Source organism: Lipotes vexillifer, unplaced genomic scaffold, assembly GCF_000442215.2.
Source record: "Lipotes vexillifer unplaced genomic scaffold, Lipotes_vexillifer_v1.1 scaffold36, whole genome shotgun sequence".
NCBI classification, from domain to species: domain Eukaryota; kingdom Metazoa; phylum Chordata; class Mammalia; order Artiodactyla; family Lipotidae; genus Lipotes; species Lipotes vexillifer.
In genome coordinates, this window is record NW_006792448.1 from 5260953 (window position 1) to 5274976 (window position 14024).

General features: G+C 42.2%; 1 protein-coding gene across 1 annotated transcript in view; it reads left to right on the forward strand.

Annotated features, from left to right (window-relative positions):
* The window catches only part of EPG5 (ectopic P-granules 5 autophagy tethering factor), a 121140-nt gene that overhangs the window by 12144 nt on the left and 94972 nt on the right, over positions 1-14024 (forward strand). The window contains exons 8-13 of the mRNA XM_007465635.1: positions 1446-1551; positions 4005-4119; positions 4537-4687; positions 7116-7271; positions 12348-12505; positions 13580-13734. Coding sequence (XP_007465697.1) covers positions 1446-1551; positions 4005-4119; positions 4537-4687; positions 7116-7271; positions 12348-12505; positions 13580-13734 — 841 coding nt within the window. The remainder of the gene's footprint in view (positions 1-1445; positions 1552-4004; positions 4120-4536; positions 4688-7115; positions 7272-12347; positions 12506-13579; positions 13735-14024) is intronic.

Genomic DNA, 14024 nt, shown 5'->3' on the forward strand with positions numbered 1-14024 from the left:
ATTACAGCAGGAGAGGAGTAGGGAGGGCACTGTAGGTGGGAGAACAGTGAGCAGTGGCCCACAGTACAGGGAAGGATAGCTGTGCAGGGGGCAGTTCGGAGAGCAGCTTGGCTGGAGTGAAGGGGTGTGGGGGGGTGATAATAAAGATGAACAACTAGGGTGAGTCTGATTATAGAAGACCTTGAAATTAAGGCAGATATTTGAGATGGTCTGGCCTTTGTAGCAATTGAAGGTTTTTGAAAAAGGGTAACAGTTGTATTTAAGGAAGATTAGGATGGACTGGAGGCAGAAGAAGATGCACTTTTGCTTCATTTCTTGCATTGAATTGTCTACGGTTGCAGACATCTGGCTCTCCTGGCTCTGGAACCGAATCCAGCATCAAGAGGGCACATCCTGAAGTGGGGGGAGAAGGCAGAGGTGTGTATAGGTGACCTTGAACTGTGTTACTACCACTGGCTCTTGATCCTGGAAAGCCCATCTGCCCCCAGCCTTAATTGGTGTTGGTAGTGGGAAGGAGAAAGTGGGGAATGGGAAGGTTATCTTCCCAGGAAAAGATTAAGTAGCTGATTAAATAAGAAAATGTGGGCAAGGGTGGCTCAGACCTAACTCTGTAGACTCTGAGTCTGAGTGACTGAGAGGGTGTTGGCAGCCCCAACAGACCAAAAAGACAGAAAGGAGAGCCGTTGGGTAAGGAGAAGAATTTGAGCTCATTGGGGTTTGCAAGTGGACACATACGAGTGACAACTATCAGTGGGCATGTGGAGCTGCAGGACTGGAGCCCCTCAGGTTGGAAACGGGAAGTCTTGGAGGAGAGCTCCTGGTGAAAGGAGGGAATGGATGAATTTTTGGGGTTAGGCCAGAGAGGAAGGAGCAGAGAGCTGAGAACTGGGTGGTGGTCTGAGAGAAGAAACTTCTCTGGTTACACTGACTCGCCAGGTCCAGCCAGCACCTTGTGAAAGCCTGGCTGGCAGGAATTGCCCCAGATTCCTCCCTCTCACCGCCTGGATATAGGGGCTGCTCTTACCCATGGTGTTTAGGTGTACTTTTCCCCCTAAACCAGCTTCTCCATTACCTGCAGATTATCCTTTTTTATTCAGTAAAGCATGTTTCCTGAACACTTCGTGAGCCGGTTAGAGTTCAGGTACTGTGTGGCCCTGGGTGTACTGAGGCCCCGCTGTGGGCGGACACTGTGCTGGCATAACTGCTTCTCTGCGGTTCCTCATCATTACTGACCCAGAATGGCTGTGGTCTCTACACCACGATTAGCGAAGCTTTGGTCTCCTTGAGTTTTAGCCAGTTATTATTTCTTATTTACTAATTCAAACCATTTGAAGATTGAGTTGATGTCTGACTCTTCTTCAGGGCGAGTAGATGATCCAGAATGCACGCAGTAGGCTTTCTGTGTTTATGTTTAGGTGATTGGAGTGATTTCCCTTGTCCTTTAGAAATCGAGCCGCGTTCCTGTGCCACATGAAGCCCAGTGAGCGGAATCCATCCTCCTCGGGGCCTGCATCTGGGACGTGGACACTAGTAGATGAGGGAGGAGAAGAGGTAAGTCGTCATGTCGACAGCATTTTGATTAATCATTTCTGAGCTCTTCTTTTTATGTGCCAAGTATCGTTCTAAGCACTCCTCACATATTAGCCCATTTAATTCTCCCAACAGCCCCACGAGGCAAGTACTGTTTTCATCCCCCTTTTAGAGATGAGGAAACAGGTGCGGGTGGGGTTGAGGGAATTTGTCCCAAATCACATGTCATTAAACGCAGAGCCTGTGCTCTGAGCCAGTGTCTCTGCTGCCACCCTTCTCTAGACCATCTCCCTGTGCAGCTGGGAGAGTCTGGAGCCTGGAAGTGTTTACATATTATGTACACTTTCTATTAGGATTTTATTTTATGCAGCAACAGTTTTCTGGGCTTGAGGTCTCACCTACAGATACTCTGAGTCTGTATAACAAAGAGCTGTATCTTACCAAGGTTCTGCCTTAACGCTTACAAACTTCTTATCTAGATCTTCTCATTTAAAAGATGGAAGATAATTTTCTGTTTTTGGTGAGAATTTAATGATCAAAACTCAGTTTCTTGGGAATTCCCTGGCGGTCCAGTGGTTGGGGCTCTGTGCTGCCACCGCAGGGGGCCCGGGTTCGATCCCTGGTCAGGGAGCTAAGATCCCACATGCTGCACAACATTGGCCAAAACAAACAAACGAAGAAACCCCACGAAACAAACAAACAAATCCCCAGTTTCTCAAGATAACATTTATTGACTTTTTCTTTCTACTATATATGTCGTTAGTGTATTGGTAAGGCATTTTTTTTTCCAGCTAGTTATCGGCCCTATCTAATGTGTTTTTATGGTCCAAATCCTGATTTGATGTGTTTGTCCAAGGTTGGCCAGGGACTAAATTTACTGAAACCTCTTCTCTTCAAAAGGAGTTGAAAGTTTGCAGTGGACACTCCTTAGAATAACAGCATGGCAGCTGTGGGATCATGTCTGTGTATTTACCCAGGTGTTCATTCAGAAGCAGGAGCCCCTTCACACTCATTGTGCTCTTCCTGGGACTTGTAGGAGGTGGTGAGATGATGGTAAATGATGTGGCCATGCAGACTTCTTTGCTAGAGATTGAACAGTCATCTGGAGACAGCTTCTCAGGAGCTGGTACAAATTGGTTTTTTTTTAAATTTTTTTTTGGGCCTTGCCACACGCCATGTGGGATCTTAGTTCCCCGACCAAGGATTGAACCTGTGTCCTCTGCATCACTGCATTGGAAATGCCAAGTCTTAACCCCTGGACTGCCAGGGAAGTCCCAAATTGCTCTTTTAAAGATTGTGATGGAGCAGGGTTTTTTTTTCTTCCAAGACTGGTTTCTCCTAAGAGAGGAGTCTTTTTTTCTGGTAGGTTTCCTGCGTTTAATCCTAAAGACAGGTAATCGTTAAGGACTCTGGAATTGTGTCTGGCTCCTGGTTAGCACTCACTGGATGTTGAGTGGATTCAGGAGCCTGGGGAGAGAAGGCTGGGAGTGCTGTTGACTCAGAAAAGGCCATGGGTGGAAGGCACTGTGAATCGTCCATGTCAGTGGTTTCTTGACACCGGCTGTATATTAGAACCACCTGGGCAACTTAAAAGCCTTGCTCCGGCCCACACCCAGACGTCCAAATGTTTAAAAGCCTCCATGGTTAATTCTGATGTATAGCTGGAGCTGAGGACTGCTCAAGGTAGAATTTCTGAGGCTTTTGTTTGCTAGCCATTTAGGACATGTAAGAGGGTAAAAATGAGTGGCTTCAGGAAATTATGAATGAATTGCATTAGTCCCTTGTTGAAACTGAGGTGATAATTCTTTAGAATCTCTGCATCTTTTTACAGTATTCCCTTTTGAATGTAGCACATCTTAGGACACAAATCATTTTGGTTTCTAAGGAGACTTTAGTGCTCTGTATCAAACAAAAAACTCCACCTATTTCCCCTATGTGATCCATCCCTGTGTATGGCCACTGTTATTTTTATCCTGTTTTCAGCAACACTAATTGACAACAGAACTTTGGTTATCCATAGCAAATGCTAATTGCTTCTTGGTAAGTCAGTTGAGTACGGCAGTAGACCTAATTTTGGGGCAAGAAGAGGCTTCTGGATAAAATAACTTGGACTCTTAGTGAATGGTTCTTTAATTGATGTTGTCAAATCACTGAGATTTATAGTAAGATCCCTATTCTAGAGGAATTATTTTTCATCTTCTTTGGGATGGAAATTTAATTGAGAGCGGTTTCAGCCGCTGAAGAATGGATATGACTCAGATACACATAAAATTGTGCTTGAAATTTTAAGGGATTTACAGGTCATCTAATAGAACTGACAGTATAAATCTCTGTCCTGGAGGAGAAGTCCACGAGGACTCATGAGAATACCACACGTGTACCACTGAGACCCGTGGTAATTCAGCTCCTGTAACTCTAGACCATGGTGTCATCTGGTCAAATCAGCTGACATGATTCTGCATCTTTTCCCTTAGGATGAAGACCCTGAGACTAGTTGGATTCTCCTTAATGAAGATGACTTGGTTATCCTTCTATCACAGTTCCCATTTCATGAACTCTTTCAACATCTCCTTGGGTTTAAAGCAAAAGGTAGACTAATTCGTTTTGTCATGTGTAAAATGTGGTAGGGAGAAGCTCAAACACAGGAACTTAGCACCAAGTCTTGTCTCGTGCAGGCTCCTGGTTCGGGTTCCCTGTGCCTGGCTGTACTATACAGAGATGATTACATCACCGTGGCGAGGCTTCCTTCCTTTCTCTTGTGATTGAAGTTTCCTCCCTGGTGCTTACATGCATAAGGTTGACCAGCTTGCACATAGTCCAGCTTTAATAAATGGTTTTAATTTTGCACTTTGTCTCAAGTTTCCCATTTTATATTGACATAGGAGCCAGAGCAATGGGGATTCTCTATCTTGGCTTTCTTTCCTCATTAATATACTGACATCCACATCTTTCAGTGTTTTTCCATAGTAATTATAATTTTTTTCCTTTTCTTTGATTAATTTCTAGGTGATTATTTACCTGAAACAACAATACCTCAAGAGATGATGAAAATTTTTGCCTTTGCTAACTCCTTAGTGGAACTTCTGGCTGTGGGTTTAGAAACCTTCAATAGAGCACGCTATAGGCAGTTTGTCAAGCGAATTGGTTATTTGATCAGGTAATACTGCTCTTAATTCATCTGTTTCTGTTAACTTTCACCCTGGTCAGTCACAGACACTGTATAATTGGGATGATGGGCATTGTAGTGGTATAGTTCAGGTCTTATTTCTCATAAAAGTAAGAATTTTTTTTCTTCACCATCTACCTCTTGGGAATTTTAAATAAATCCTTCCAGTCAGAATATTTGGTTAATTATCTCAAATCTCAAACTGGTTTGCTAGACAGTTGTTCTTGGAGTCTAGATCCTCAGAGCAGCTGCTGGGTTGAACTTGGCCAGAGAGAAAGGGTCAAAGAAAATACAGGGTCTTTCCCCTTCCTTTACTCTCTTCTATCTCCTAGCTTTTGCCTGGGAATTGTCATGTAGCTGTGGAAAATTGGCAGTAGCTCTTTTGCATTATTATTTCTCTGTTTTATCTCTTATTTACTGTAATTGTAATTTCTATAAAATACCACTTAAAGAAAATTGCAAAGATTTCATCAGTGGCCACTGTATTGGAATTGGGAAAGCATTATCATTTATTTGCATGAAAGGTAGGTTTATGTTTTTACTATCAAATATGAGTAAATTCTGAGAAATGCACTGCTTTTCATTGAATTAATTTTGTATCTTCTTTTCTGTATCATCAATTTTTCTGTCTTTACAGTGTATATAAATACACTGCTATTTCTTCCAACCTCCCTTACCTTGAAAGAAAACTTCCAAAAAACTGTAAAACTTCTCCCACTCCCATACTTTTGTTTCCAAAACATAATTGACATTAATTATTTTAGATACGTATCCTTCAGCTTCATAAAGCCAGGTAAATGATATAGGATGCCCTGAAATTCTTGAACTCTCCACAGTCAGGCTTTTGCCCCCAACACTACCCAAATAGCTCTGAAGAATGAAGGTTGCTAATGAACTTTGTGCTACTAACTAATCCAATGGCCACCTCTCAGTCTTCATCTTTACCTCTCACACAGTTCACACGGCAGCCTTTGTCATGATTGGTCACTTTTCCTTAAAGCATTTTCTTTGCTTGACTTCCAGGATACCATGTTCTCCTGGTTTCTCCTTGGTTTCACTGGCTGTTCATTTTCTGCCTCCTTGGTTGTTTCATTCTCACCTCCCAGACTTCTTAATGTTGGAATGCCTCAGGGCTTCATCCCTGGACCTCTTTATCCAAACTTGTTTCTTGGGATTCCATCTATTCTAATGTCTTTAAATATCATCTAAATACAGTTAAAATTCCTAGTTCTATTTCCAGCCTATACCTTTCTTGTAAACTTGTATATCCAGCTGCCCAGTCGGCACCTCCACTTGGATGACTCATGATCATCATTATAGTTTAATAATCCCCAAATGGGCCCTCTTTCCCCACCTCTCAAACTGCTCCTCTCACAGTCTTGTCAGCCTCAGTAAGTGGCAACTTTATTCTTCCAGTTGCTCGGGCCGGAGCATTGGCATCATCCCTGGCTTTTCTTTTTACACCCCTCACCCAACCTGATGGTCAAAACACCATCTTTCATCAAACCTAAGGTATATTTTGTGCACCACTAAGAAGGAAAAAATGCTGCCAAATGATGGCATGTCATCAATTTTAATGACATTCCAGTTGTAGAGATTAAAGCATGAAAGGTGTGCATCCTTTGAGTCAATGAAACCTGCTATTTCTAGAATCCAGCCTCTTCTCACCATGTTCACTGTTACCACCATAGTTCATCTTTAGTAATTTCTCACCGATTAGCACAACAGCCACCTGACTTGTTTTCCTGCTTTTGCCCTTGCTCCCTTGCGCACCCCACCCCCAGCTTATTCTCAGAACAGCCGCCAGTGTTTCTTGTAAATCACTCCTCTGCTCACACCCTGCTGCTTCCAGGCTCATTCCGAGTAGAAGCCAGAGTGTTCACAGTGGCGTACAGGACCCTTCATGGTCTGCTTTCCTGTCACGTTTTTGATTTCCTCTCCAGCCATTCTCTCCCTCACTCACTTTGCGTTAGCACGTTGGCTGCCTTGCTGTTCCTCCAACATACCGACCGCCGCTCGGAGCCTTCGCACTGGTTGCTTCTTCTACCTGGCTGCTCTTCCCTTAGGTAGTCCTAAGACTGCGTCCGGTCTTTACTCACGTGTCTCGCTTCAGTGAGGCCCCTCCTCCCCCACACTCCAGAGAAACTTCATTTCCCTCTCCTACTGATTTTTCTCAGTGTCATTTATAACCATGTGACAGACTGCATATTTTACTTTATTTGGCTTATTGTCTGTTTGCCTTCCACTAAATGTAAGCTCCATGAGGGTAGGGTTTTTTCCCTCCACTGCATCCCCTTTAGAGCCTAGAAGATAGTGAGTGCTCAGTAAATATGTGTTGAATAAAGTCATGCTGCAAATGTAATGTAAAGGTGTTGAGTGCCTTCATGCAAAGTGCTGCATTGTCTTTCCTCACGCTCAGGATGATCCTTGGTTATGTGAGTGACCACTGGGCCCAGTATGTGAGCCACAACCAAGGCTCGGGATTGGCCCTGCAGCCCTACTCTGTGGAGAAACTACAGGTTGAGTTTGATGAGCTCTTTTTGAGAGCTGTACTACATGTGCTGAAAGCCAAAAGGTAAGAAGTGTGATGATAATTGTTGAGAAATAGCTCCCTGGCTAGTAAGAAAGGTTGGAGTGAAAGTCACTGACTGAAGGAGAACTCTTACAATAGTGTCAATGTATTTCATCTATTTCTTATCTTGGCTTAATTCTTGGGCTTTAGTTTCCTTTTGTGTAGTAATACCTGAAATGATCTCCCTTTCAGGTTTCTTTCAGTTTCTCCTGAACTTTTGAGGTAACTTTGACCAGGGGATGAATTGTATTTCATGCCCAACTCTAGGGCCTGCAGTGAGGCAGAGTAGGCACTCAGTACATTGTGCAAGTTGTCTTACTCTGTGGGTATTAAGGTCTAGGACTATCTTGGGTCCGGGTCCCCTGTCTTGGCTGTGTTCTGATCATGCCGTCTTTGCTGCTGCTTACAGCCTAGGATACATTTGAGGCAGAGGTGGGGGCATGGCAGCTCATCCTGCACTATGTTCCCTGAGCTCCTGGCCAAGTGTGGGAGCAGGTTCTGCTGCAGCACTGTGCCCTCCGAGAGGAGATGGGTGGCCTCCCGCCCCACCCGGCTCCACCCATGAACTACTGCCCACCCCCCACTCCCCACTCCTGCTGCCTTCTGAGCTGTTGACATGCTTGCCATAAGCCTCATAGTCTCAGCCCCTTATTTTTATTTTTTTTGCATCTTTAATAGATCTTTATCGGAGTATGATAAAGTTAAAGCTGCACAGTACTGTGTTAGTTTCTCTTGTACACCAGAGTGAATCAGCCATAAGCATACACATGTCCCCATATCCCCTCCCTCCCATCCTCCCTGTCCCACCCCTCTGGGTCATCGCAAAGCACCGAGCCGATCTCCCTGTGCTATGCGGCTGCTTCCCACCAGCCAACTATTTTACATTCGGTAGTGTATATATGTCAGTGCTACTCTCACTTCGCCCCAGCTTTGCCCTCCCACCCCATGTCCTCAAGTCCATTCTCTATGTCCACCTCTTTATTCCTGCCCTGCAACTAGGTTCATCAGTACCATTTTTTTTTTTTTTTTTTAGATTCCATATATATGCGTTAGCATACAGTATTTGTTTTTCTCTTTCTGACTTCCTGCACTCTGTATGACAGTGTCTAGGTCCATCCACCTCACTACAAATAACTCAATTTCGTTTCTTTTTATGCCTGAGTAATATTCCATTGTATATATGTGCCACATCTTCTTTATCCATTCATCTGTTGATGGACAGTTAGGTTGCTTCCATGTCCTGGCTATTGTAAATAGAGCTGCAATGAATATTGTGGTACGTGTCTCTTTTTGAATTATGGTTTTCTCAGGGTATATGCCCAGTAGTGGGATTGCTGGGTCACATGGTAGTTCTATTTTTAGTTTTTTAAGGAACCTCCATACTGTTCTCCATAGTGGCTGTATCAATTTACATTCCCATCCACAGTGCAGGAGGGTTCCCTTTTCACCACACCCTTTCCAGCATTTATTGTTTCTAGATTTTTTGATACTGGCCATTTTGACTGGCGTGAGCTGATATCTCATTGTAGTTTTGATTTGCATTTCTCTAATAATTAGTGATGTTGAGCATGTTTTCATGTACCTCTTGGCCATCTGTATGTCTTCCTTGGTGAAATGTCTATTTAGGTCTTCCGCCCATTTTTTAACTGGATTGTTTGTTTTTTGATATTGAGCTCCATGAGCTGTTGGTATATTTTGGAGATTAACCCTTTGTTGTTTCACTTGCAGATATTTTCTCCCATTCTGAGGGTTGTCTTTTTGTTTTGTTTATGGTTTCCTTTGCTGTGCAAAAGCTTTTAAGTTTCATTAAGTCCCATTTGTTTATTTTTGTTTTTATTTCCGTTACTCTAGGAGGTGGGTCAAAAAGGATGTTGCTGTGGTTTATGTCAAAGAGTGTTTTTCCTATGTTTTCCTCTAAGAGTTTTATAGTGTCTGGTCTTACATTTAGGTCTTTCATCCATTTGGAGTTTATTTTTCTGTATGGTGTTAGGTAGTATTCTAATTTCATTCTTTTACATGTAGCTGTCCAGTTTTCCCAGCACCACTTATTGAAGAGGCTGTCTTTTTTCCATTGTATGTTCTTGCCTCCTTTGTCATAAATTAGGTGACCATATGTGCGTGGGTTTATCTCTGAGCTTTCTATCCTGTACCATTGATCTATATTCTGTTTTTGTGCTAGTACCATATTGTCTTGATTATGGTAGCTTTGTGGTATAGATTGAAGTCCTCCAGCTCTGTTTTTCTTTCTCAAGATTGCTTTGGCTATTTGGGATCTTTTGTGTTTCCATACGAATTGTAAAATTTTTAGTTTTAATCCTGTGAAGAATGCCATTGGTAGTTTGATAGAGATTGCATTGAATCTGTAGATTGCTTTAGGTAGTATAGTCATTTTCGCACAAAAGACTTGTACTCAGAAAACTATAAAACACTGATGAAAGAAATCAAAGATGACCTAAACAGATGGAAAAATATACCATGTTCTTGGATTGGAAGAATCAGCCCCTTATTTATGTGTGTTGTGTAGTGGGTTTGAGTACTGGTCTGCCAAGACTGTTACTTTGGGCAAGTCACTTAATATTTGTGGTCTCACTCTGTTCATCTATAAAGTGGAGATGATGATGGCGATCCTACCCATAGATCTCATGGGTATAAGGATGAAATGCAATCATATGTGGAAAGACTTTTTAAACCATAAAGGATTTCCCAAATGTAGGTGGTGGTTGTTTTTGTGTAGTTTCAGATGGGGAACAGAAAAACTGCTGATTTAGAGAAAGGTCAGGACTCTGTCTTAAAACTACTGTTAGGCACTCAGAAGGTGTGGGTCTAAGATAAAGAGAACTTGGGCTTAGAAATTTATCTTTAGATTATGCTTGTCCATAATTTGGTGGTCTCACAAGGTGTACCAAATCCTGTGCAGAACTCTGCCAGGAGTGCAACGCAGTAGCACCTGCTCACTGAAGCTTGCCTGGTGCTCGGGAAAAGTCTTGCATCTCTGATCTCCTGTCACCCGATCTTGTGTTTGTTTAGCTGAGAGGCAAAGCTTTTCTAGAGGAAATTCTCTGGTTCCTTGCTAGGTCCTATACACTGAGTTGTGAGCCCCTCCTGTAATATTATATATGTAATTCACACAAATAATTGTTTTAAATTTGAAAATGCTGAGAGCTATTGTTCTTGAGTATAGTTTATTTTAGAAATACATCGTATGAGAACCAGGTATTTAAAGTCATGAAATTTAAATTTATTTGGCACTCCAGTGGAAATTTCTGACAGTAGCTATACCCCCAACCTAAAACAAAACAAACCCAAACCAAAAGATAGACAACAAAGACCTAAGCCAGACTTACCTCATGTCTGCCATATAGGAAATTTTGTAGCTGGAAATATTTACTGTCTTATGACATTACTTTTAAGGCCTCATTATTTTGGGATCCTTTATACAAGAACATCAAGTCCCATCTGAGGTGTTGGGATAATTATTTAGTAAGACAGAAGCCTGACCCACTTGAACTTAGAGAAGTCTCTTTAACTCTGGCTCAGTTATCTAGCTGTTGCTTTTCAGAGTCGAGGTCAGTGGTGGTTCAGACCACTAGTGGCCTGGTGGGCCGCAGACATGGGTTAAGCATGCACTATTTAATTTCTTTTTTTCTTAATAAACATTATTTATAATTGGTTGAATTATAGTTTTGCCCAAAATACAGCAACAGTTTTGAGTACCTCCCTGTTTTTCTTTATCAGATTTTTTTATTGAGATAAAATTCATGTAACAAAATATTATTAAGCATTTATTGAGTATTGATTGTTTTTGAGATACTGGTTTAGGTACTGGATAATGAAAAAAAGATTCAGGGTTACACACTGGTTTATGCAAAGACTTGGTCTCTGCTCTCAAATTGCTGTACACTAGTATGTGTCTATAAATTACACATTTATGTCTCTCAATGTGTGGTTTAAGGACGACTTGAGTCTGAGTCATCTGGGGTGACTAAAAAGGTACAGATTCTTGGGCCCCAGCTGTGACCTGCACTCTCAGAATCTCTTAGGTGGGCCTTAGGATTCTGCATTTTCCACAAAGTCTCAGGGGATTTTTCTGCCCACTGTGGTGTGAGAAACACTGATAAAAGGGTAATGCCATAGTCAAGTATGGTTAGAATTTCATAATAGTGCTGAGGAGGACATCACGGGAGGGCTTCACAAATGGAGGGATGGCAGCTTGGAGTTGGGGAGTTCTCTCCAGGCTTGTCCAGGAGTGGTCTATATGAATGCAGAGAGGGCTGTGGTTGGGAATATGGGTCTGAGCTATTTTGTGGAAGGCTTTGAACTTGGAGCTTGAAGGAGTTTGAACTTCATTTGGTGATGAGTGAGGAGTCATGGAGGGCTTTTTTTTTTGTGGTACATGGGCCTCTCACTGTTGTGGCCTCTCCTGTTGCAGAGCACAGGCTCCGGACGCACAGGCTCCGGACGTGCAGGCTCAGCGGCCATGGCTCACGGGCCCAGCCGCTCCGCAGCACGTGGGATCTTCCTGGACTGGGGCCCGAACCCATGTCCCCTGCATCAGCAGGCGGACTCTCAACCACTGCGCCACCAGGGAAGCACCATGGAGGGCTTTTGATTCCCCTTCTCCCCCCAGCCCCCAACTGCACGTGTCTCTGTGTGTACACATGTACCTGTGCGCATGCTCAGACACATACATACATCCAGTCTAAGCAGCCTCTCTGTTGCCCGGATCTTAAAAGGATCTTTGGTTCAACACCCAATTCTGCCTCTTATTATCCTCTGTGTTCTAGTAGCCTCATGTGTAAATTGGGGATAATGTCAATAATAGTGCTTGCCTTGGTTATAGTGAGGATGGAATGAGCTGATAAATAGATGATGTGGTGATAGAACAGTGCCTGGCATAGACTAAGCGCTTTATGTGTATTTGCTGTTACTGTTATCCATTCTCTAGGTGTTTATGACTGAAGCATGGTAGAAAATTGCTGTAGTGTGATTTAAGAATTTAAGAATATTTTTGTCTACGTACTCAGTATGGTGAAGTTGACTGATACATAAAATTATTCCTGCTTTTCTGAAAACTTGCAGACTTGGCATTTGGCTGTTTATGTCGGAAATGCCCTTCGGGACACTGTCTGTTCAGATGCTCTGGAAGCTCTTCTATCTCATGCACCAGGTGGGGAGCGGGAATCTGGAAAAGCTCTGTACTGCCCTCCTGCCTGCCGAGTGTAAGAAGCGCCTCCAAGGTACAGCCAAAATATGGAGCATCCACCTTTCCTACCTTGTGTGCCTTTTCTCTTCATGGCTTTATTCTTTTTGCTTTTAGAAGGACTGAGAGAGAATGTTTTACTCTGTACTCATGTGTAATCATTGTGAAATTTAAGACTGCTCTGTCGTTTGACTTACTAGAATGGTGGTTCCAATTTCCATTATTCTTCAAATGCTCTGGATAGTAAATTCAATTATAAACCCAGTTTGGGGATAGGAAATGAAAATTGGGTTGGTAAATGCCCCATGGAGTTATTTTGAAAATACTGGAAATTTGATGAACTACCTTTGATTTCTCAAATGTGTAAACATGAAAGGAATTGTTGGCTTGTTGCCTTCTTTCTGTGAAAAGTTCCATTGGGAATATATTTTTTACACAGACTATTTTCTTCCCTCTACACAAATTTGCCTTTGCAGCATTTAGTTTTCTGTCACATATGGCAAAGCTGATAGTCAAGCCTGCCCTCTAGTGACAAAATGTAGTATTGCTTACAGAGCATTCTGAGGAATAGGCAAAACATAGATATTGTTAATCATATTCATCAGTATTTCAGTCATGATTATAGCTAATATCTTGCCCCGCATTTCCATTTATAAGCCCATATTTTTTGTGTGGGTTGCCATGTTGGTACTGAGTAGTTTGCTAGTCTTTGCAGTTTTCATTAATAGGGTTGTCATTCATTTGGCTGACAGTTACCAAGTAGCTTTAAGTGTGCTGTTGAGGATGTCTTGCCTAGTGATAGTAGCAGTGCTTTGCAGTTGACAAAGCACTTCACCAGTCACATAGCATCTGATCTTAAATAAACTTTTGAGACAGATGAGGAAACAGAAGCTTGTTAAATATTCCTGAGGCAACATTATATTAGAGTTGGAATGTCATCTGGCCCAGCCTTCTTCCTGATGCCTGTAGAAATCCATTCTGGAACAAAGATGTTTGGTATCTTTAAATATTTCTTAATGTCTTTTAATTTTATATCTTCTTTCTCTCTGGAGGAGTAATTAAAGTGATATATGTTTATTCTCTCCCCACTTTAATTTTCTTGAACTTACAGACCCAGAACATTTTGTGAACTTTGAGAAGTGTCTTTCTTCCATGAATAGCTCGGAAGAGATTTGCCTTCTAACTACTTTTGCTCAGATGGCTCAGGCCAGAAGAACCAATGTGGATGAAGACTTCATAAAAATTATTGTTCTGGAGATATATGAGGTTAGAATATTAAGTTTTAGAAATCAGCTAAAAACATTTTCTTTTGGATTGTCCATCCATTGATTCTTTTGGGATTGCTTTAAAAAAAATGTGACAATCTTGTATTGTCTGCACTTGTGGAAGGAGATCATCTCTAAGGAGTATTGAAAATATGAGCCACACCCATTCCATTTCCCCCTGCTATCTCTTGTCATTTGATATATGAGTTTTGGTAAGGAACAGACAGTCTGGCACTGCCTGACATTTGTAGTTTCTATACTTTTCTCTCCCCCTGCCCCGGACCCCCCCCC